Below are 23,096 nucleotides of genomic sequence, written 5' to 3'. Positions count from 1 at the left end.
ACTTCCTTGACAGGTACACAGAATGGACGGATAGGTTGCGTATTCACATATTCCCATGCAAACGCATGCTCAAAAGAGTTTGTGCATGTAAGAGTTATGGTGAGACGTTGTCATTGGCAACCAAATGTTTTTGGATGCCAAACTTTATAGCCCTAAATGAAACGTTTGTACTTAGGCATCCGCGTCTGAAGGGGTCGCTATAGTCTTACGAAAAAGAAATGTCCAGGTGTCCTGTAAACGTTGCCGAACAAGTGCCATCTGGGAACAGGTGGAGGTACTAAGAAGTAGTTGTCTTAATGCTGCACTACGTGATGGAAGAAGATGTACCCGAAGCGATTTAAGACGTCGGGCAGGGAAGAGACAAAAAGGTACATCTTTCATGTTTTATTTTATGATGTGAAGGCAGCGGAGGGTAATATGACGTGGACGCTAACTCCACGTTTCGAACCGGCGCATCCGGCCTGACGGGTGTTAGTGACTGACAAGTTCCTTATTCTTTTCGACAGCACGAAATGAAACTTCGCTTCAGTGATATTTTTTAAACTTGATTTGAAATAAGCGTTTGGGTGATAAGCGTACGCGCGCTCGACGGACATTTCATCAGGTACACGTTGGAGGAGAAACGTCTTCAAATGTCAAACATTCTCTCTATGATCAGTTTTGATTGACACCAACGCTGAGTAATCCATTTTAAATTGACATTTGTGGTTGCATTGGATGATGCTTCGAACTGTGAGGTATATTTTTTTTTGAATCACCCGCCAGCTGGTAGCATTCTTTCACTCTTTAAATAAATGTATTTAGGGTGATATTTGTACATCGCGAAAATGTATACATTCATTAATGAGTGAATCTCAGCGAAACAGAAAAGTTTCATTTATTTCAGTATTTCAATTCCAAACGTGAAGCTCACGTATAGTAGGCCTACTATCGATGCAAAGAATGTCACTTTTGAATTTAATACCGGAAATAAGTATTAAATAGTACATTTTCCACCATATGGATGGGTGAGAAATCCCATCACGATGTTCAAGGGAAGGTTTTGTTTGTTTGTTTTGTTTTTGACTGCTTGTTTTCTCACACATATCTCTGACTGTGTGTCCCTTAGTTGCTCCATGTGAAGCCAATCAAGCACCCAGGAACTCCACCATGAAGAAGACCAAGCAGATCAATGTCAAGCAGACCCTCGCTCTGGCGAGAGCCTTTCACTTGGTGTACTCCTGCGCCAAATCCTGCCTGCTCCCCTTCCTCACGCTGTACTTCAGACAGCTGGGCCTCGCTCCTGAGATGGTGGGCATCATCATGGGCACCAAGCACCTTATTTCACTGGTGTGGCGGCCCCTGGCCAGCTTGCTCGCCAAGATGTATAACAAGAGGCGAGCGGTGATACACGGCTCTGTGGTGTGTTCAGCTGTGGCCGCCCTTGTCGTGGTTCTTTTTCCGCCTGTAGATCTGCAAACACACATCAACTCCTGCAACGGGTCGAGTCTGAGAAGCACTCCGTCGCCCATAGAGTCTCACCAAAAAGTCAGCACAGCTGACTCCTGGTCTACTGTCGCCTTTCCTACTAACAGAACATCTGTTGCAATCGGAAGAACTTCACAGCTTCCTGCGGTAAGAACAAACAATACCAACAGCACGATTGAGTTCCAGCCGACGACTCTCGCCTCGGTGAAGGAGAAGAAGTCGCAACGCAAACGGGACGCTGAGGATCATAAAGAGGAAGGCCAATTGGATTTTCTGTCCAGCCTGAAGGTGATGGACGTTCAACATCAGCTCTTCTTCTTGGTGCTTATCACAGTGTCAGGATGGGAGCTGGTGGCAGCCCCTCTTGAGTGGACGGCGGACGACGGCCTGTACGATTATCTGGACTTTGCCGATGCTTCAGACCGGTGCAGCAGCGCCGGGGTGTGGCCTTTACTCGGAGCCGCATGCGGCGCCGGCGGAGCGGGGCTGCTGGTCAGCCGGTTAAACTGTTTAATCATCGGACGCACCTCCAGGAGCGCCGTGCACTTCTTCTGCTACGCCGGCGTGTCAGCGCTGGCCTTGCCCATTGCGGCCTTCCTCCCTCTATACTTGAACAAACAGCAAGGCCAGGTCAACCGGCTGCTCAAGGCCGTTCAGTTGGTACGAGGCTCCCGGCGCGCGGCGCTATGCGCCGTCACCGCCCTGCTGGTGGGGATGACGCGCTCGGCCGTGGACAACTTCCTCTTGTGGCAGATGCAGGATCACGGCAGCACCGAGCTGCACATGGGCGTGTCCCTCAGCCTCGCGGCTCTCTCACAGGCCGCCTTCCCGCTTGTGGCTGTCCGACTGACTCGATTGCTCAGCTCAGGCAGGGTGCTGGCGCTGGGGGCGGCCACTCTCGGGTCGCAGTGTTTGTATTACTCTTTCCTGTGGGGACCGTGGGCTGTGCTACCCGCTCAGCTTATGAGCTGTTTCAGCTGCGCAGCCTTCTGGTGGGCCGTGAAGGTGCAGAGCGACGACATTGCCACGCCAGGAACAGAGAGGAGTATCAAAAGGCTCTACAACGTCTTGTCTTTAGACTTGGGGAGTGCACTGGGAAGTTTTGCCGGAGGCTTCGTGGTTCGCTGGTGTGGGCTGGAGTGGCTGTTCAGAGGGTTGGCCGCGGCTATGATGCTGTGGTGCATATGTCTGCCTCTGCTCCAGTGCAACGCCCCCCACCACTACAGGATCAACTATTCTCGTCTTTTGGCGGCAGACACCAGTGAGGCCAGCGACTCGGAGTCGGACGAAGAAAGAGACTGGCTGGATAAAGCGATGGAAGACGACAGCAGCAATAACAACAATTATGGAAGGACACTAAGCCGCTAGTCTGTACAGTGTGACCACCGGTAACGAATGCACCAAACACTCAAGTGTGAAGTTTCAACGCAAAATGAACAATGTAGAACAGTGTCATCCAGTTTGGACAAAAGAATTCGGACCAGACCACGTTGCCGAGATCGCGAGCGAGCTCTGCTGCGCTTCGTGAAAATCTGCAAGTAATTGATGCCTCCTCCAAAAAGAGGTTTTCAATTGCCTGTGCAGTTGGGCTCATAAGTTTACACACCCTGACAGAATTTGTAAGACGTGCAATCAGCTTTCCTAAAAGAAAACACAAGTGATCAGGCTAAATACATTTTTGATTAACATTCAACATGGTATTTCAGCCCAATAGCACAACTATGAAACAAAACCCAGAATTAAAATAAGTAACGAGATGGTCACCTTTGACACTAATGCTTTTATTGTTTTGGCCTTAGCACAAAAATCCAAACAGATGAGTTTTTCGGTGAATAAGAGAGGAAAAGTTAGGCCCAAAAAATTGGTTAATTTGGTGAGGATGTGAAAGCCAAAACAACAGGGCTTCACAATAGTTTGTATTACGGCATCACCACAAAAAATATTCTACTACCTTTAGCTGAGTGATCCACCTTGAGTCATTTTTACTCCTTTGCGTTGTCTGTTTTGTGTTTTTTTATGGAGCGGAGGCATCAACTGTTGTTAATGCGTAAATTGACACAAGCCGCTCATTTTTGGACAAACGCCCCCAGCAGGTTTGTAGAAAAGGCGAGGAAGGCTCAATTGTGAATCGGCTCAGTTAAATGCAAATAGCAGACGTGTACATAAGGTGAGGTTGAACGGCTGTGGAGTCGTGTTCCGTCACACCCACTTGCCGCCTCATCCGTTTAACTGCTGGTGAAGTTGAGAGTGAGTTGGCATTTCTTGACATGTGTTATTTTGGAAGGTCTGTACGGTCTTTGTGTTGAACAGTAAAACACTTTGTTCAAAAACAAATCATTTCCCCTTTGCCTCTTGTACTTGTGACGAATGAGCGCGGCTCTTCGAGGATATCAATATACAGTGCAGTGGAAGGTCCCAAAAGGCAACAGATGCCCGACCACAATTGCTCCCCATATGGGTGCCGGGCGGCCCCTCAAGAACCTGATGCGTGAAATCAACTCATCCATATTATGTTGTTTGTAGCGCAACTCAATCGGGAAATTGTGTTGAGAGAGCCACCCCCGTTGGGCTAATGCCGTTGTGGTTAGAGCTCAGTTGATTGATAAAACAGCAGGTGTAACCACCATTCTTTTCCTTTTTTGCAATCTGTGAAATGGCACAGACTTGCCACCGGTGAGCATGTCGTTTTAAATGGCGTTCATGTTCAGGATCAGGCCTTGTCTGCCGGCCTAAATATCAAAGTACTGAAACTGAAAAGTTTACTCGCATCTCTGATCAAAATCATTCGTAAAAAAATGTCGACACGTGTTATCAGCATCTCTGGTGAGTCGATACAGTATTGATGAGTCAGGTAGGTCCTCGTTCAAGGCCCAGGTGCCAAACTCACCTTTGCGTGGGAGTAATCATTGTGACTATTTAGTCATTATCATGTAGAAGTCACACAGAATCTTCATTTGAGGTCAGTACGTTTTTGGAGTTCGCTGATGGTTATTGGGCATATCCCATCGCTGGCCTGTCGTTGTACGCGCGTGCCACTAGGCGGCGTCTCTTAGTGGTGATCGGCATCCAGTGGTCATCTCAGATTCCTCAGCGTTGGAGTGGCTTCAGCATCCACGCGCAGCTCTCCCGCAATTTCCCGCCCGTGAGTGCCTCGTTGCATCTTGTGCTGGTCTGCACTGTTGAAGGGGACTTCTGGTGAGGAACATGGAATAACAGACATCTTCTGAACGAGACGACACTTTGGACCAGGCGCAAATGGATGAAGCAAATGAGAAATCAGGTGATGCATGTGTTATGTGTGTAGTCACAGTGGTTAAAACAAACCGTTTTTTTGTTTTTACACATGATCATTTGGAGTATACGTCACAACTCATGCAGATTCTTACAAGTAATTTCGTGCTATTCAGAAAACTGTTTCATTCCGTGTATGAGTTTCTCCTTCCAAATAACATAAAACATTAGCTTCAAAGGTCGTCCTTTAACTGCATGTTTTCGTTTGTTTGTTTTGTAGACCACATAGAGGTTTTGCTACGTTATGTTCTGCTCATTTTCCTCACAAGACGTGTACAACATACTGTAGGCATTATACATTTGCTACACATTCTTTGCCTGAACGCTCGACAGAACATTGATTCGATATTCGTGACACACACACACACACAAAAAAAGGTTGGGGACCACTGATGAATGAAGTTGCAGCAGCACCACGTGAATGTCTGGGTGAGTTGTAGCCGTGGTATCAACAGTGACTCGATATGTAAGAGTGGAAATGTCCTTTCAGCCAAACACAGTTAATTAAAAGTAAATCTCAGCTCGAGCGGGTGACTCATCGCTCTTGATGAGCAGTAAACGAGTAGGAGGCTGTCGTGGAGGAGGTGGCCGGTTCGAGGCTGGTACAGTCACAACGAAACGATGGCTTCAACTAACACGTGAACCGAAGAGACAACTTTCTCGTACTTGTCTCTTACATTTTCATATTTTGTCACTTGTCAAAATTATTAACCCACACCTACTCTCCCTGCGTCACAATATTAGGGACACCCAGACATTTAATTTGATCCAATACAAAAAAATATGGGAACTAATCCAATCATACTCACTTGAACTGTAAATCCTCCATAAAACTTTAACCATAGTTTTCTACGATGCACGTTACACAGAATCTTGAGGCTATTTAGCTATGGCAGCTTGGCTCTGTTTGCAAATCTCGGTTCAGGCCCTGCTGTGTGGAAATAGCACGTTTGCCCGTGCTGGTTTATGTTTTCTCTGGCTACTGCGGTTTGTTTACATGTGCCTTGCAATTGACTAGCAACCCGCTCTTGCCCAAAGTTGAGATAGCCTGATGAGAACAAGTGCTACAGACAATGGATGGACGGATGGATGGAGTTTAGCCACGATAATGCATGTAGACTGCTATTATTGTTGTTTATGCGGGCTCGCAATTTTCATTCTACAAGCCAACTGACTTAACAGTTTGCAGAAGTCCTGTAATTAGTGGAGCCTGCAGCATAAACGCGTGCGCAGGTGTTTCATTCCAAACATGATTACAGTTCATGTCTGCCTTTAAATGGGACAGCTTGTGGAAAATGGACTTTTTAATGGGTAGTATCCAAATCCATCACATTTCTACTGTGCTGGAGAATCATCAAGCCAAACTTTGTGTTGTGTTAATAAGGCACATCGGATAAATATATTTCCAAACGAATGTACGAAATGTATGTGATAGCCTTTCGTTTATCTTTCATCAGAAGATGTCATCTCCATGGCCGATTCCTCAATCGCACTCGAGGACATCGAAGGGGAGCTGTTCAAAATTGAGCGACTACGAAACGTCCTCGTGCGGCGAGAGTCAGAGTTGAGATACATGTAAGAGATATTATCTTATCTTATTATCAATAAACACAAGTCAAGATGCACGTCCAGCACACCACAATCCGATTCTAATTTTGCTGGGGCCAGTGAAATAAGATCGGCTCACTGTGCATTTGGATTCATTTCATCCGAGGGGGCAAGGGAAATTGCTGTTGGACAACAAAGCAACTATCTGTGGTACCTTTGAAATGATTTTCACCAACGGTTCCTTCTCAAGCTCTTAATTAGACATTGGAAATTGATTTTAAGACATTGCACTCAAGAATGAGAGTGGAGCTGCGTGATTTGTAAGAGGACTGATCCTGCTGTTTGGAAAGTCACGTTTTGTAAGTGAATGTGTTTTCTTCCCCCCCCTCCAGGATGGAAGACTTTCAGTTGTGTAATGAAATCACAAGGCTGAAGAGAGAGCTGCAGAAACTGGTTTCAGTCCCAGGTACTTTCAAACGGCAGCCACCTCCAGTGAGCGCGCCTGTTGTGAAACACACCATTATGTACAGTCGAACCTGGTTACAACGTACCTCGAGGGACATGGGGAATGTTAGAACGCTAGTTTGTTGTAACCATTAAAATGGCCGCCAACTACGATGTATAATATAATATGAACACGTACTACAATATAAACGTGTCCGTTACAAATACGTGCACAGTGTGAAGAAGAAATGATTTTATAAGACGTGAAACAAACACCTGTCGCGTTCCGACTTCATCTTTGAAAAGGTTCGGTCAGCAAATGACGCGTACCTCTTCTCCAGTTCAGGATGTGCCGTGCCCCGAAGCCATCTTTCAAATCTGTTGGCCTCCACCAACTCTGCCATGTTTTTTTTGTTTTTTTTTTGCAATTACCAGACATGTTTTCAGAGCATGTGCTCAGGAAGCACAACCATGTGTTAAGATTTTTACTCATCGGTGATGGCCTCTGAAGAGACTGTGTGCACTGAAGCTCAGCTGGAAAAAACAAAAAAGAGAGCGACTGAAGAATTTTCAAGGCTCTTCTTTTTTCTTTTTTTTTTCCTTCTAAATGCACTGATGAATGTTGATCCCCCCCCCGCCTTCACCCATGAAGTTTGTATGACATGTAGAGCCACGAGAAACGTTGCTGTGGCAACTAAAAAGACGGACCGCAGTGGAGAGTGTTTAAAGTGAGTGCATCAACAATAAATAACGAGATAGCTTGAATGTATTCATAATCGTCCTCGATGAAGACGGCAATGTCACAATATAAATACAGAACAAAACACTTATTGATTGTACCCCCACCCTCCAAAAAGAATCTGTGAAATAGCGGCATCTTAACATCCCACACGGTGAGGTAGGGAGAAAGAGGCCATTTTTCTTCATAGAAAAAGCCTTCCATCTTTGGGAGCAAAACCAAAAGATTGATATTTACTGTATACATTTTCTTTAGTGTATAAACGGATACAAAACTATATTTTCCAAGACAATAACCATTGCTGAGGAATGCAGTGTGTTTTTATGGAGCAAACCATGTTGTCGTTATTTCGAGGGGGGAGGGGGAATATATGTGATGCTCTGAAATGTCACTTTTGACATGAAAATAACTCTGAACGGGGGGGGGGGGGGGGGGGGGCGTGACGGTTGAACAGACCGAGACAAGTCCAAGGAGGATCGGACGAGGGAGGAGGAGCTGCTGCAGCAGATCAGCAAGCTGGTGGAGACCAGAGACTTCCTCGTAGATGATGTGGAATTTGAGCGGCTCAGGTGAGGTTCTTCACACTCGCAGGTTAAGCCTCCAAAGCTTCAGCCCCTCCTTTGTTGGAGGAAAAAAGTTGAGCTCTGTGTCGAAACTATTATCCCGGCCTACTACTGGGGTTTGTTTTCCCAACTTGTTTCTCATCACGCTGTGATAAAACATGCCGTCTGCCTGACCTTCCTCTTACACTAAAACGGTTCAGTCTGACCTGCTGCGTATCAGATAGCAAAAACATGGACTATTTACAAGCGGCAATGAACTAAAAAAAATGTGAGGATGAAATTTGCTTTACACTTTGCCCGCGTTGTCTCCCTCTGCTGCGTTGGTTTTTGCATCAAGGATTGTGGTTACTTTCTGGTCATCGTCGTGCCGATTTCAACATTTTGATGGAGATGAAGAATTCCTTTTTTGGGCAGTCAGACACAAGTAAAGGGTGTCAGTGAAGGGAAACTTCAAGCGCAGAGGGCTTTTGTTTTGATTCGATCAGCAGGGGACCTCTGTTTTGCAACACTTGCTTTTTTTTTTTTTTTATCCTTTGAAGTTTCAGCAGTGTCGATCTCAAAATGTGACGCGATCCGACGACTTCATGGATCAAAAACATTTGTTCTTCCCAGAGAGAGAGAAGAAGACCGAGAAATGGCAGCCTTCTTGCAGCCCAAGCTCCACAACACTCCGGGGACCAAAGGTGAGCTTCTCGTGCCGCTGTCATTCACAAGCATCATATTGAAGACGTTAGCCAAGTTGGTGGAACCGAGCATTGAGCAATACGCCTCCCTTTCAAATCAGGCGCTCTGCAAGACCAGAAGGTGATGTCCAAAGCTACACGCACGCCAGCACCCTTTATCTCGAAAACTGGACTAACGCTACTGAAAGACTGCTGCGGCGTCACGTGCGCCATCATGTAACGCATCTCGCGCATGCCTACGCTCCATTGCACCTTGTATGCATTTTGAAGTGATGAAAATTCTTGGGAGTGAGCATATGTCCTCAAAGTAGAAAGACGTTCGGTGTACATGCTACCCTAATGTTGCATGAAAAGCGTTTGTACTATCCTATTTGTAATGTGATCTCATTAAGTGACCCACAGGAGGGAACCGGAATGAAGTCTTTTCGTAATACGGTGGCTGTTTGGCAGGGCAATTACCGCCACTCATATCATCAAGCTTAAGGCCGTGTGTGATTGCTTACTTTCATTTTTGATTTCCTAACAGTACTGCAGTAACACAGAGCGAGTATCAAAGAGTTTGTGTTGTGCAAAAATAAAGATCGGCGTTTGTTTCAGGTACATTCAAACCTTGTTTCGTGACTTATGTGTCAGAAAGATGAATGTTATGTCAAATATCGCACGAGCATGCAATTGGATCACTGCATTTGAGGATCGTGTTCGCTGTGGCGAGATGTTCTCGCTGCTCAGTTGTTGTCACGTTCTGCGTGATGGTAGTTGTGGGACCCCAAAAAGCAGGGAGGCAGGGAGGAGCAGGGTGCATTGACCAAAATGTATTGAACAAAAAATACACACAGCAGTACAATGGAAAAAAAAAAAACACTTAAGTCGAAGTACTTAAAAAAAATGCCTGAGGAAACAAAACATGACAGGAGCACACGTATGCTCACATACTCACAAAGACTGACAGAAACTCGGGGAACTAATTCCAAGCGAAGTGACGAGACAACGAGAAACACCTGGACAAGACACAAAGGCTTGAGGGAGCTAATTGCTTACACACAAGGAAGACTGATAACGAGAACAGGTGGCAAATGAGGAATCAAAACCAAACGTAACCAGATCGAAACATAACAGCTGTATTCCTTTGCTCCACAACTTGATGCAGACACCCACTCTGCAGTCCTAGATGACTCATACAGTGGGTGGTCTTAAGAAGCATCCCCTCCTGCTCTCCTGGTTCAAGCCAAGTGAACGTCGCGGCATCATCATTTAAACAAAATCCCAATGGAGCATTCTTTTTTTTTTCTTCTTTTTTTAATCCTGGATAATACGCTGACAGGAATAAAAACAGTTCATCTTCGTTCATACGGCTACAAACGGCTATAGCATGAACTGTGTGGGGGCCCCCCCTACCCTCTTCTTCTTGTTATATGACATTACTCCTTGGCAGGCAGAGGAAGGCCGTCACACGTGGATGCGGATGAACAGACCCGTGCACAGGCAACTGTCCCCGCTGTATTTAATCTGAAGACTAATTAGCGGGCTACTGTGTGTGAATATATAGACATGCCAACCCACTCTAATTGGGCGCTAGTGGGAAAGGCGGCTTGTCTTGCTGAGACATAAAAGAGTCCCTGGAAACGTGACATCAAGCATCGCCAATTAAATGCTTTTCCTTAAACAGCATTGACTGTACCTCAGTACTGTCACTAATCCATAGTTTAGTCTTGAAGAAGCCGAAATCACAATCGAGAGTACTACCAATAATGCAAGGCTGCACTTTTATCCAGTGACTTTTATTTGGTCCCAATGGCGGTCTGCATCAAATACTGTACAACAATTTTTGTTTTAGGAATATCTCTAGTCATTAACCGAGCGTCATTTGCGCTATGGTGTGGGACTTGAGACTAGACTTGTGACACTGAGTCACAGGAATGCTCATTGTGGGCAAGGCTGCTTGAGTGACTAGACTGACCTGTTGGGTAACAAAAAAACAAACAAACAAATCTTTTAACCCCTCGTCGTCCATTATTCTATTAAAAATGAAATGACCTCTTCATATATAATACGGCAGGGGATGTATTGCAGAGCCATTCCAGTGATGCCAGTAATCCGTTAGTCTAATAAACAGCCTACCCTAATGTGCTACTACAGCCAGACCAGTAATCGGATGAAAATTATGTATCAAAGTTACTGCGTGCTACCGTATTGTGGCGGTAGTACATCACAACAACAAGCGAGAGGCACTTTAGCTTTGATGAAGACTTACTCCAGAATCGGAGACAATCAGCACTAGCTTGTCCCCGCTCCCGTTGCTACGGTGACATGGCAGCATAAATCTGGTTGGTCGAAAAAATGAAATCCCCATAAACATTTTAGAAGCTGTGCAACCATGACAAACACAACAAACCGAAGAGAATAGACTGTTGGGGAAGAACTCGATTGATTTTGGGGAACCAATATTATAATTTAGGTTGTGAATCTAGTTCAGTGCTTAATTACGATAGTGTCAATACAAACAACTGTACTGTACATCTTCAGTCTCTATGCTACTAGGTGATACAGTATTTCTCTTCTAAAAGGCAAGTCGGCGTATGAGTGTAGCGCACTTTGCCAAGACGTCTGCGTTATGATTCCATGACGCTATCCCTTTAAATTCGTGACGCAGCTCAACTAGTGGCCCACTTTTGTGCTGCTAGAAGGCGGGGTGCAGCAGCGAGCTCGGCCGCCCGGTGCGTACGGCTCGGCCCGGTCCGGTTCTTTGGTGCTCTGCTGGGCCTTCGCTGCCTCCACAATGGAGTTTCTACTGGGGAACCCGTTCAGTACGCCTGTCGGACAGCGGATCGGTGAGCTTGTTTTCCAGCCGCTCGTGCATGGTTTCAATGTAATCACCAAATGACGAGCAAGCCCGGCATCTTCGTTCGTCATTCTTCGCGAACATTCACCCGTATTTGTCTTATAATTTAGTCTCGAATGCACTCACTACGTAGCATACAGTTATGGTGTATAACACGCTATTATTTCAATCATCATTCAGTATTTATTGATACTGACAGAAGAGTAAGAGGTAATGCTTGATTGACGTGTTTGTCAGCCAATAGTTAGACATAGGCGTGGTCCAAAACGTCGCCATGTTGCAAATAGATTGGTTGAAACTTCCTGCTGACCTAAATCGGCGGCAAGTCGTCATGCGTTTGCATTGACTCATGCAAATACAGTACAGTTGTGGAAAAAAGGAATGGCGTAATTTTTTTAAAAGAAATATATTTACATGATTGTGTCTATTGTGTGGCTAGTCTGAAGCTTTTTTCCCAGTAACCTGAAGACCACTGAAAATGTATTTATTATTATCATGTAATACTACACATGATATATTAATAGTTACCCGATACATTTGAAAGTAATATTATTCCACTGTTTGTAGTGTTGAAAAGACTCAGCTATGGTAAACAAGAATGTCAGATTTCAAACTGTTTTTGTTATTTTTAAAATTGAAATATTGTTGCGCATTTTGCTTGCACTGCCGTACCACAGGGCGCTGTTGCAGCTCCTCTGTGAAATTTGTATATGGTCTAAACCAGACATGTCTAGCTCCGGGCCTGGAGGTCCACTGTCCAGGACAGGCAGGACAGCGGCCCTCCACCACCGACTTTGGACACCCCTGGTCGAAACAAAAGTTCAAAGCTCCATGGAGGCTTCCTTAATTTAAAATTATTTGGATTAAATTAATATGCGTTTGTCTCTCCTTTGTATCAAATTAACAAACACAAGCACATCTGTTAAACATGATGCCACTGATAATGTTTAGATTTTTATCCGAGTAAAATTGTATTTAATTTGCGTTTTTCAGTGTCTCTTGTCATAAACTCTGAATTAAATCGCACAGAAACAACGATTTACAATGCACATCTAGCTGTCTGTCGGTTTGTCTGTCGCAGAGATTGCAACCAACTCGAGCCTGCCGTCAGAAGACTGGTCTCTCAACATGGAGATCTGCGATGTGGTTAACAGCTCTGAAGAAGGGTGTGTTTTTGTGTGTGTGTTATAAGAAAGGAGCTCAGGGTTGCATGTATCTGAAAGGTCAATATTCTCTAATTCCAGACCCAAAGATGCAATTAGAGCCATAAAGAAAAGGATTGTGGGGAACAGGAACTTTAAGGAGGTCATGCTGGCACTCACCGTGAGTGTATCTACACACCTCCACCGTGGGCTCTTTTTGTTCTTGTGATGTTTTCTCAGATATGAGATGCATTTTTCTGGCTCCAGGTGCTTGAAACCTGTGTGAAGAACTGTGGATACAGGTTTCACATCCTGGTGACCACAAGGGATTTTATCGAGGGGGTTCTCGTCCGTTCTATCATCCCGAGGAACAACCCTCCTTTGATCGTACACGACAGAGTGCTCGGCATCATACAGGTTGGCCGCTGCTAAACGGAAAAAGAGCTATTTTTAATTCGTATTGACACATTCCACCTCTTGTTATTTTGTGGTTGTCATCGTTTCAAGGCGTGGGCAGACGCATTCCGTAGCTCGCCCGACCTGACGGGTGTGGTTTCAGTGTATGAAGACCTGCGCAGGAAAGGGCTTGAGTTCCCTGTGACGGAACTGGATGGCTACCCACCAGTCCAAGCCCCCAAAAGGGTACAACCACTTTTTCATGACTCGCTCTTAAACGCCGAACGCCACCTTTCATCTTTGGTCAATCTTTCTTTTCTGGTGCTTTCCGTGCCTCGCTGAGCAGACCTCGTCTCGGAACGGGCCTGCTGTTGCTACTGTTCCCGCTGTGCTGCTGTCCTCCAAACCTCCCCTAACCCCACCCCAGACACTTGAGCTAAAACAGACGCTAGATGGAAGTGATGCCTTCACTCCCAACCAGGTGATGGTGTTTGCTGCACTAAGGGGTTATTTTAACACTTTTTTTCCCCAAGATACCTGCTACCTTGACTTACAAGTGCTCCAATTACGAGTTGTTGGCGTTTCAACGAACCTCCATGTACTTTCAGGCAAGGGCATTTATAGTTATTAAGTAAACTATTAGCTCTTATGACTCCAGGTGGGGGCACTAAAAGCAGAGCTGGGAGTTGTGCGGACCAACCTCACCATGATGTCCGATATGATGAGTCAGCTGGATCCTGTCACGGTAAAGCAAGCTGCCGTGGAGCTGCTGCAGGTACACAAATTGCACCCGTTCGGGTGTTATGATCAATCCAAGTACATTATTGCTTTCATTTTATCCTGTGAGAATACATCTCCCGCCCTTTCTCGTTGCCCTTAACTGATCTCGCACTTTACGCATGTGCTACATCTGCACCACCACAACCCCCCACCCACACATTCTCTCTCTCTCTTTGGTTGTGTCATTAGCAGTTGTACACAGTATGTAAGGAAATGCAGGACAGGATAGTGAAGATTGTCCCCAGGCTTAGTGAGGAGAAGTTGATTGAGGAGTTACTCGCAACCAACGACGAGATGAACACCGCCTTCTCGCGCTATCACAGGTAAACTGCCCCCCCCCCCACCCCCACTATACAATCTTGAGGCAACAGCAATAACGAGAAAGATTATTCCTGTTGTTTTTCGTGTAAACAAGTAGAGGATGTCCATCGGGATACTTTGTTTTCGCCTACAAACACATATGGAGGTAGTTTCTTATTGCTCTTCGTTGCTCTTTTCAGGTTTGAAAGACAGTTAACTAATTGTCCAAACACAACACAACAGGTAGACAACCGTTTATGTGTTTTTTGGGGGGCTTTTTTTTTTTTTTTCCATGTTGACACGTCACACGTCTCATTTGCATTTGCAGGGCCACACTTATGTAAACCTCGCGGACCTCAATGTGAGCCAATCAGCGGCTGCGTCAGTCACAAATGGAGGCTTGCTCAGCCAATCGAAAGAGGACACTTTGTCCAGCCAGATGGCAGGGCTCAGTAAGTTCTTGACTGCGACTTGTTTCGTTCGTTTGTTTATTTGTATATTCATTGAGGTTCACCTAAACTCATTGTGGGTAGCAATGATTTTCTGTTTGATGACTAATCAGCATAAACTGATTTACCGTATCTTGCCTTTCTTCACGTTTGAGTCAGTCGCTGTACAGCAATCTCTCGTTTATCACGGGGTTAATTTAGCATTCTACAAATTTGATCAAAACTATCATCTACTTTTCGTTTACCTCGCAAAACGCTTTTGTTGTCCTTTCAACAGACACAAGGGAAGGTGATGATGTTGTGGATGCATTTTTACTGAAAAGGAATAGCTCGGCTCAAAGGGGAAGGTACAGAAAATAACACGCAGAGAAAATTTTTTGAAGGATGTTTTTCTTTTTCTCGGGGTGTTTGAATATATTACGAGCCTAATTTACAGTTCATGTTCACGTTCAAGTGAATTTGGTTTCAGTGAGCATACAGCCATTGGACTGGATGGCCTTGCGCAAGCGCAGGAGAACACCATGCAAAACTCTAAAGCGGTAAGTAAAAAAAAAAAGATTCTGTGTGTAAATTGCTCATGTACGTGTAAGAAGTAGCTCGCTTTCTGACTTGAGAAGCAAACTCAGTAAATCATTGTCATGGTTTTACTTTTATGTTAATATATGTTGTGTTAATACTGCTGGCTGAGCTGTACAAGTAGCGGATACCGGAAACGAGACCCCGAGGAAAAAGTAGATGCTTGTTCCAAAAACAAAAATCTGACATCAACTGAAATATTGATTTCTGTGTAACTAGCGTTGAAAAATCACAACAACGCATTCAAATCGCATCGTGAAATGGGAACTGGCTCATAATTAAACTATGACATGATCTGCAAATTTTGGAACACCCGGTCTTATATGCCAGTGCATTTTTGGTGTGTCTTGCCGTGTTATTATGCTTCTAACAATGTCAGCATTAGTGGCAAGAAATAGATTGAAATCACTTGATCCTACTTTGAAAGAATTCTCTATCTGTGCAACGAAGGATTGCAGCCCAGCCTCCTCCCACAGCTCGTCACCAAAGTTAGACTGGATGATTAAAAGGGGAATGGTGGGTCCATGTACAAAGTTTTTTTTTTTTAATTTCTGGGGTTTGTAGAAGTAGTAGTCGTTGTTGTTGTCATGAGGTTGCAGTTCACTTTTGTTATGGTCAGTGGTTCACGTTTTCAGCCCCATATACCATTCGGTTTGCATGCTAGTCAAAGTGTCAAAGACTTGAATTATGATTTGAATTGCCCTGGGTGTGCAAGGCGCATGGAAAGATTTGCTTTGCTCTGTCCTGATGTTCCATTTCCTTAGAATGTTTCTACTTTGTGTCACGTCGGGATAGCTATTTTGTGTGTGTGTGTTTATGTCTGTTTTGTTTTTTTGTATCGTTTTTCTTTGAGGGGGGTGAGACGCTGTCATTCTTTTGTTTTGATATTTTTTTTCTTCTCTTAAGATTCCCATCAAGCAGTCCAATGTAATGGAGGATATTGAGAAATGGCTGGAGCTGGATGATGAGGTGAGCAGTAGGATGACTAATACCGTACATTTAGATTAAAATGAAACTAGGCCTCTTCAATGCGCACGTATCCGTTGCCACGGAATATTTTTTGCATTTGAATCTTGAATACAGCAACAGGTACAAGCGGTTAGCACAATCGCCTGCTTGTGTAGGTTTCACCCCACCTTCCCAAAGCATGTATGTTCGGGTCATTGAAGACACCGAGGATTGTTTGTGCGGTATCCGTACCGCAAGATGGGATCATTGTAACGTTGCGTTGTATTTAATTACTTTGCACAATCACATTTGGTTTCTTTTTGTGATACAGTACGATGACAACGCGGACTCTGATGGTGTCACAAGCGAAGGTGAGCAAGGATTCAGTTGCCTATTAATCTCATCCCTTTTTGACATTCAGTTATTTTCCTGTAGCAGATTGTGCGTGGCTTTTTTTTTTTTTTTTTTGTCTAATAGTGTTTGTCCTCTTCTAAAGAATTTGACAGGTTCTTGGCGCAAAGAGCCAAAGCAGCTGAGCGACTGCCTTCAGTACGACAGTCTCCCCAGGACGCCAACCACTCCGAATCCTGAGCTGCACTTCCACCTGCCGCACACGCAACTCTCACAAAGTACCTCTGCCATAAGGGACAGATGGAGATGCATTTTGGTTTTATGTATCCAAGGCACATTTGGGCATGGAGGACTGCGGTCCGTAATTACTTCTTGTGTATCCTGCTATGTTACTTTACTGGGGTTTTAACTGGTAACAAGTGAATGAAGGCCAGAGCATTTTGCTTGATGTAACTAAGTGGCGGTAATGCAAACGTTTGCACAATTTCTATGGGAACATTCCTACTATTGAAGGAAACGTGGAATATTGATACTAAAACAACTTTTGCAACATAGATGACTATATTGCTATGAACTCTCATTTGTGGTATCTCATGAGTTACAGATAATGCCTTTGTGTAAGTAGCACAAACACTCTTAACTTATATGTCAGCAATTTCTCATTTGAAGAGTTTGAGGCTTCGCTTCAGGTTAATATTGATATCAGATGTAAAAGAATAGTAACATCGATGTTGTTTGTTTTTTTTAAATTCCATGATATTTCTTTGTCAAGATGTTTTAAGTTTGAATGCAGAGTTCAATTAAATAACCAACCAAACAACCAAGAATTGTTCCTGTTATCACCCACCTTTAAAAATTGTACTATGTTGGAGATACTTCAGTCATCCATCCATCTATTTACTAATCTGCTTCTCCTCACAAGGGTTGTGGCTGTGCTTCGGGCAATAGGCGTTGTGCACCCTGAACCGGTTGCCAACCAATCGCAGGGCACTAAGAGACAAAAAAACGTTTGTGCTCACAATCACACCCAGGGACAATTTGGACCACCCAATCAACCTGCCATGCATGTTTTTGGAATGTGGGAGGAAACCGGAGTACCCCAAGAAAAACGCACGGGGAGTACATGCAAACCTCATACAGGAAGGCTGGAGCCGGAATCGAACACATTTTATTCAGTGACTTCAATGAACCCAACATGCATGTGTTTGGAATGGCAGGAAGCTTCTGGAACATCCAAAGTCGAGATTCCAAACCAGAACCCTCTGCCGTGAGGAAGACTTGTGCACCGGAGTTGAAAATTTGAATGTAAAACTTAAATATGTACCATTTTTAACAAACACTTTGAATGTATTACATTTTGGATTCACGTTTGGGCAGATTTCAAGGTTTCATTTTAAAACCAATCTTGATTTGGATATATCTCGTGGATACACGTCGTGCTCTATCGATAAATTCCTCTTCATCTACTTTCTGGTCGACTATTTATGCTACTTTGTTTTGTAGCTGCAATAGACCTTCACTTGTCATTTCAGTCAAAACCTGCCAGGTCATTTTTACTTTCCAAAGGGTCCTCGGTTCACAATAATTCCGTTCGAATTGGTAAACGATGCAATAATCTATCAATAACCAATGCTAGCGCAGTATTAAAGTCATCATAAAAAGTAACGAAACCCCCGGGGTATAAAACAATACGGAACAACCATGAGTAAAGTGCGGAAGTAACTCGACTGCCTTGGTGCCCCACATCACGACTTTCCTCGTTTCAATACAAGCTCGAATGCGATTGGTCCATTTTGATCACGCGTGCGCACACCCCCCACTGTTCCAGCAGCCAACTTCCGACTACGTTTCACAATCGACAACGCACACATTTACGATCATGTCTCTCGGCAAGGCTAGCTGGACTTTATTGAACCCTCTCCGGGGGGTTCTGCGGCCCTCGGCTTCTGTTTTAAATCGGAGCTACGCGGCTCTTGCTGAAGCCAGAGCGGTGTTAAACGGCGAGCTCGAGTCTATTCGCTTGGCGGGGACTTGGAAAGCCGAGAGGGTGATCACGTCCAAGCAGGGACCGCACATCAACGTGGAGGGAAGCCGTGGCAGTGAGTGTAAACAACATTTGACGCATAAGATTTTTCACAAGGTGCCCAAAGGTCGCGGGCCATATTTTTAACAACAAGAATATAGGTCATGGAAAATAATGGCGAGCGATAGTATACAACTACTACAATATAACAATTTAGGTGGACAAGGGTGGACATACAATGAATGTCAAATTACTGTTCGTCTGTTTTGGACATGCCAGTACAAAAATCTACTACTACTAGTTATTGAAGTAATACTAGTCTGCATCCTGACTGCTGCGCACTTGAACAAGCTCCTTTGACTCACCCCTCCTTGCAAGCCTGCATTTGTGTGATGTTTCCATGAGTGCTGTGCAACAACAGATATACAATAAAACGTGATCTGAATATTCTCCTTGATGCAATATGGTGAGTATGACAAAAAAAGTAATTGAAATCACCTCTTATGCGTCACCTTGTTTGTTATTGTCAGCTTTCATTTGTGTGTCTCTAAGTTGTTTGCATTGTATTTTTTTTTCCAGATGTCACATTATGCAGCTAGGCTCTTAAACTTCTTGACCAAAAGGTAAATAACCTGAATTTTTTTTCTGATTCCCTTTATTCTCTCAGGCATTTTAAACTTCTGTGCCAACAACTATCTTGGACTATCCAGTCATCCGGAAGTGGTGCAAGCAGGGATTGACACGCTGAAATTGTATGGCGCTGGATTGAGCTCAGTCAGATTTATCTGCGGTACTCAGGTACAGTGTGTGTCCAATAAACAGAAAATGCATAAATGCACCAACACGCATGCAGGGGGAAAAAACAACATTGGGCATGCCTATGGTGTCAAACCAAACATGAAATCCAAAACACAACACAAGCATATATGCAACTGGTATAAGGTGGCTGTACTATTTACAATTGTCACTGGTTTTTGACGTATTTTATTTTTTTATTTAGCAGCCTGACAGCATTTAAAGCAAGCAATGAAAAAGTCTATTTTCCCTAATATGTCTGCTTTCCAGGATTTGCACAGAAACCTGGAGCAGAAGTTGGCAGAGTTTCACGAGAGGGAGGACTGCATCCTCTATGCCAGTTGTTTTGATGCCAACGCTGGACTATTTGAGGTGTGTCATGCGGCATCGTCTCCAGCAAAGGGTTTCTGGCTTCGTGGTGTAAAGCATTTGAATGACTCCTGTGCAAGGTTCTGCTGGGCCCGGATGATGCTGTGTTGTCGGATGAACTTAACCACGCCTCCATTATTGATGGCATCCGTCTGTGCCGGGCAAAAAGATTGCGCTACAAACACATGGACCTCGGTGATTTGGAGCGCAAACTCAAGGAGTCTCAGGTGTGTGGGGAATCTTCCTGTTCTCACACCGAAAAGTGAACTGACAAAAAAGACTCTTCCCAGAAGAGTAAAGCAGTTTGAGGTGAATGGTCAGGTGTCCCAGTACTTATGTCCGTTTATCTTAAATTCAAATGCGTGCACTACTGATAAGATTTTAGGGGATTGCGCTTTCGGATAAAATTTCAAAAGGAACCTTTTGACCTTTAAACTTTGGAATGCTCAGTGTTTCAGTTCTGAATGGCAAAATTCACGACAGGTTTTTAATTCGTCAATGGGCCGATACATTTCAAATGTCCACTTGACTCCCTTTCTTGTATCGATCAAATGCTTGTTGTTGCCAAGAAGTGTGTCTCTCCTATCCTTTTGCCATTTCTAAACTATTTTTGTGCTTTGTCATTGAAAATACTCCCTTTGCATTTTGATGAACTGGAGATGCGTCATGCAATACAATTCAGCGACAAACTACAACCATGATAATAAACGCCTATTGTTATTGATACCTCAGGATGAGTGAAATTGAGCATTAAGTATCTTTGGTCCGATGACTCACAAGCATTTCTATTTCTCAGTCCTGTCGTATGCGGCTGGTGGTGACGGATGGGGTCTTCTCAATGGATGGAGATGTGGCTCCATTAACGGGAATCTGTGACCTGGCTGAGCAGTACGGGGCGATGGTGTTCATCGATGAATGCCACGCCACGGGTTTCCTTGGGCCGCGTGGCAGGTGAGTCAAATGTATTATTTTGGAAAAATTATTGTAACGTGTGCGTTTTCGATTGACAAAGGAACCGCAGCGCTTTTTGTTTGTGAATAAATGCCGACGCAGCGGTTAGACACGGCACAGTAGTTGAATTATTGCATAAAGAACCCGAGGGGTCTCGCCCGAGAATTTTGAACATGAGGTTGTCGGAGTGCTTGAAGGTAGCCGGCAAGTCAAGGAAACGGGCCCGGATGCAAATGCTGGCTCGATTGTGAAGCTCACAATTGTTTTATAGCTTAAGTTCATGTCCATTTACAGAGGAACCGATGAGCTGCTGGGAGAAATGGACCGAGTTCATATCGTAAACTCCACTCTGGGAAAAGCACTGGGAGGTGCAGCTGGTACGTTTGGCCCTTTATAAATCTCGAGCCTTGTTGGATTTGACGACCTTTTCAGCTTGCCGTGACCATTTTTGTCCAACAAGTCCATCATTTTTTAGGATTCTAGTGAATTAAGTTTCATGTTTTTCCTCCTACTTGTTTAGCTAACATCACCTCTTGTTATGAGTGCAAAATGTAAATTTTTAACCCTTGAAATTCCATTTTAATTGCACGATATGTAGGGTGGATAACAAAAAAAAAAAAAAAGTCAATTGTATGGATTCCCAGTATCACCTTTTTTCTCATATCGGATACATGTAACCGATTAGGACTAATGCTGATTATTATGCATTGTTAGAAAAACAGAAAAATGTCTTCACATGTCGGTGGCAAAAAATGAGCACCTATTTTCTGTAGGCACCTATATGTTACATTCAAGTATTTCCATCATTTTTCACTTTCTCCACCTGAATTCTTTTAACTTGCCCCAGTCTCGATTATGAAAGCAAAACTTCATTGAAATACAGATTTTTTTACACTTTAAAAGCTTAAAAGACTAAAATCACTTTTTCTTACCAAATGCGTACAACTTGATTCATTTGTAACCGTCATTGCCGCTAATTGGATGGCCGTCATAAGCAGTAGCGATCATTTTTACTTGTCACAATTTTATTAGTAGTATTTTTTTCGGAGCAGTGGCATAACCTCTTGTGTTTGTGGCCAGGAATGGCAGTTCATGACTATTATTTCTACTCACACAATTAAAATGGTTATAGAAAAGGAAGAGAGATGATCAGAATGCCGAAAGTGTTCAACACAAGAACTTGAGTTGAAAATGCAGAAAATATGACCCAATTACATAATGTTTGGTATCACGTCAGGTGGCTACACGGTGGGACCAAAGCCCCTCATTGACCTCCTGAGGCAGCGGTCTCGGCCTTACCTCTTCTCCAACTCCCTTCCTCCACCCGTGGTGGGCTGCGCCATGCGGGCTGTCGAGCTGCTCCTCGCTTCCAGTGAGATTGCGCAGAGCATGTCAGCAAAAACCATGAGGTCGCTATTTTCTTTGATCGTGTTCATTGTGTAGACATATGCAAAGCACCCACTTTGGGAATGAAATATGCTATTTGCTCTACTCCTAAACGGCATACAAATATTTTGATTGTCAACAGATCGCTTTTTTTTAATATTCTGATGCAACTCTCAGATCACAAGTGTGATTGACTGTGTGTAGTTTGATGAAAATACTGTGTGAATCACCCAATTTTAGGAAATACGGATGCGACGTTAGACTGCACGATGCTGTTCCGATATACTGCGTTATGATAATGCTGTTGATTATTCATTTTGTGAAGGATGTTGAATCGCATTCATGTTTTCTCTGATAACAGGTTCCGAAACAAGATGACACAGGCCGGCTTCGCCATCTCGGGTTCCGCTCACCCGATCTGTCCGGTGATGCTGGGCGATGCACGGCTTGCCTCTCTCATGGCAGATGACATGTTGAAGCTCGGTGAGGCATAAATCACGTCTGACCCTGCGTTATTCTTTTCTTCTGCATCAAAACAAAAGTAAATGTTGTCCATTATTTGGCCATCGGTCAATTTGACTCTCCTCAACAGGAGTGTACGTGATTGGATTTTCCTTCCCCGTCGTACCGAAAGGCAAAGCCAGAATCCGTGTTCAGATCTCAGCCGCGCACACAGATGAAGACATTGACCACTGTGTCGACGCCTTCATTCAGACGGGCAGAAAGCATGGAGTTATTTCCTGAAAGAAATAACTACTTGGAGAACCAACCAAACAGGTGCTCCTTCAGATATGGTTGCCTGTTACCTATGGCCTATGCGAATAATGGCGATGATTTCTCTCTGGCAACTTTGTGTCCTGTTCAGGCTGGGGTTAGCTGCCTGAGAGTGAAATAAAGTGAAAGAACGCTTCACGCTTGCCATTGAATCTTTTGACTTTGGGTTTCTTTACTCGGGTGTTTTAATGATGCAAGACTAATTACTTCTAAACTTCTTAAAAAATTGCCAATCTGAGTTTGATGTTTTATCAACAATGTAAAAGTAAAAAAACAAACTGT

The 23,096-nt window shown here is 44.1% G+C and overlaps 4 protein-coding genes across 13 annotated transcripts; all 4 read left to right on the top strand.

Moving 5' to 3' along the window:
• The first annotated feature begins 248 nt into the window (after window positions 1-248).
• mfsd6l (major facilitator superfamily domain containing 6-like) lies at window positions 249-3,801 on the top strand. 2 transcript variants are annotated; one of them, XM_086134021.1, is made up of 2 exons: window positions 249-368; window positions 1,109-3,801. In XM_086134021.1, exon 2 carries the CDS (start codon window positions 1,150-1,152, stop codon window positions 2,833-2,835), a length of 1,686 nt encoding a protein of 561 aa, XP_085990147.1. In that variant the 5' UTR covers window positions 249-368; window positions 1,109-1,149; the 3' UTR covers window positions 2,836-3,801. The 2 variants fall into 2 exon arrangements, with proteins under 2 accessions (XP_085990147.1, XP_085990148.1); XM_086134022.1 differs by lacking the exon at window positions 249-368 and adding an exon at window positions 493-604.
• A 769-nt stretch (window positions 3,802-4,570) lies between these two features.
• On the top strand, window positions 4,571-9,343 carry LOC147192372 (bMERB domain-containing protein 1). Of its 2 annotated transcripts, none has more exons than XM_086133098.1 (6): window positions 4,571-4,747; window positions 6,219-6,333; window positions 6,699-6,772; window positions 7,944-8,058; window positions 8,665-8,735; window positions 8,837-9,343. In XM_086133098.1, exons 1-6 carry the CDS (start codon window positions 4,723-4,725, stop codon window positions 8,953-8,955), a joined length of 519 nt encoding a protein of 172 aa, XP_085989224.1. In that variant the 5' UTR covers window positions 4,571-4,722; the 3' UTR covers window positions 8,956-9,343. The 2 variants fall into 2 exon arrangements, with proteins under 2 accessions (XP_085989224.1, XP_085989223.1); XM_086133097.1 differs by having other exon boundaries at window positions 6,216-6,333.
• A 2,045-nt stretch (window positions 9,344-11,388) lies between these two features.
• tom1 (target of myb1 membrane trafficking protein) lies at window positions 11,389-17,336 on the top strand. Of its 7 annotated transcripts, none has more exons than XM_086133636.1 (16): window positions 11,389-11,563; window positions 12,656-12,740; window positions 12,819-12,897; window positions 12,984-13,133; window positions 13,224-13,358; window positions 13,459-13,593; window positions 13,771-13,887; window positions 14,085-14,215; window positions 14,393-14,435; window positions 14,521-14,644; window positions 14,919-14,988; window positions 15,096-15,180; window positions 15,668-15,733; window positions 16,124-16,186; window positions 16,497-16,536; window positions 16,662-17,336. In XM_086133636.1, the coding sequence occupies exons 1-16, from the start codon at window positions 11,512-11,514 to the stop codon at window positions 16,754-16,756; spliced, it is 1,470 nt and encodes a 489-aa protein (XP_085989762.1). In that variant the 5' UTR covers window positions 11,389-11,511; the 3' UTR covers window positions 16,757-17,336. The 7 variants fall into 7 exon arrangements, with proteins under 7 accessions (XP_085989762.1, XP_085989761.1, XP_085989768.1 ...); XM_086133635.1 differs by having other exon boundaries at window positions 11,390-11,563; window positions 14,082-14,215; XM_086133637.1 differs by having other exon boundaries at window positions 11,391-11,563; window positions 14,082-14,215; window positions 15,111-15,180.
• A 1,013-nt stretch (window positions 17,337-18,349) lies between these two features.
• gcat (glycine C-acetyltransferase) lies at window positions 18,350-22,950 on the top strand. Of its 2 annotated transcripts, none has more exons than XM_086133892.1 (9): window positions 18,350-18,615; window positions 19,207-19,337; window positions 19,605-19,706; window positions 19,784-19,930; window positions 20,500-20,654; window positions 20,949-21,031; window positions 21,892-22,063; window positions 22,402-22,523; window positions 22,633-22,950. In XM_086133892.1, exons 1-9 carry the CDS (start codon window positions 18,396-18,398, stop codon window positions 22,782-22,784), a joined length of 1,284 nt encoding a protein of 427 aa, XP_085990018.1. In that variant the 5' UTR covers window positions 18,350-18,395; the 3' UTR covers window positions 22,785-22,950. The 2 variants fall into 2 exon arrangements, with proteins under 2 accessions (XP_085990018.1, XP_085990019.1); XM_086133893.1 differs by lacking the exon at window positions 18,350-18,615 and adding an exon at window positions 18,660-19,005.
• Window positions 22,951-23,096: the final 146 nt, after the last annotated feature.

The sequence above is a fragment of the Hippocampus guttulatus genome, chromosome 16 (genome assembly GCF_054856545.1).
Source record: "Hippocampus guttulatus isolate MCC_2025c chromosome 16, RoL_Hgut_1.0, whole genome shotgun sequence".
Classification (NCBI taxonomy): domain Eukaryota; kingdom Metazoa; phylum Chordata; class Actinopteri; order Syngnathiformes; family Syngnathidae; genus Hippocampus; species Hippocampus guttulatus.
This window is presented reverse-complemented; position numbering and strand designations above follow the sequence as displayed.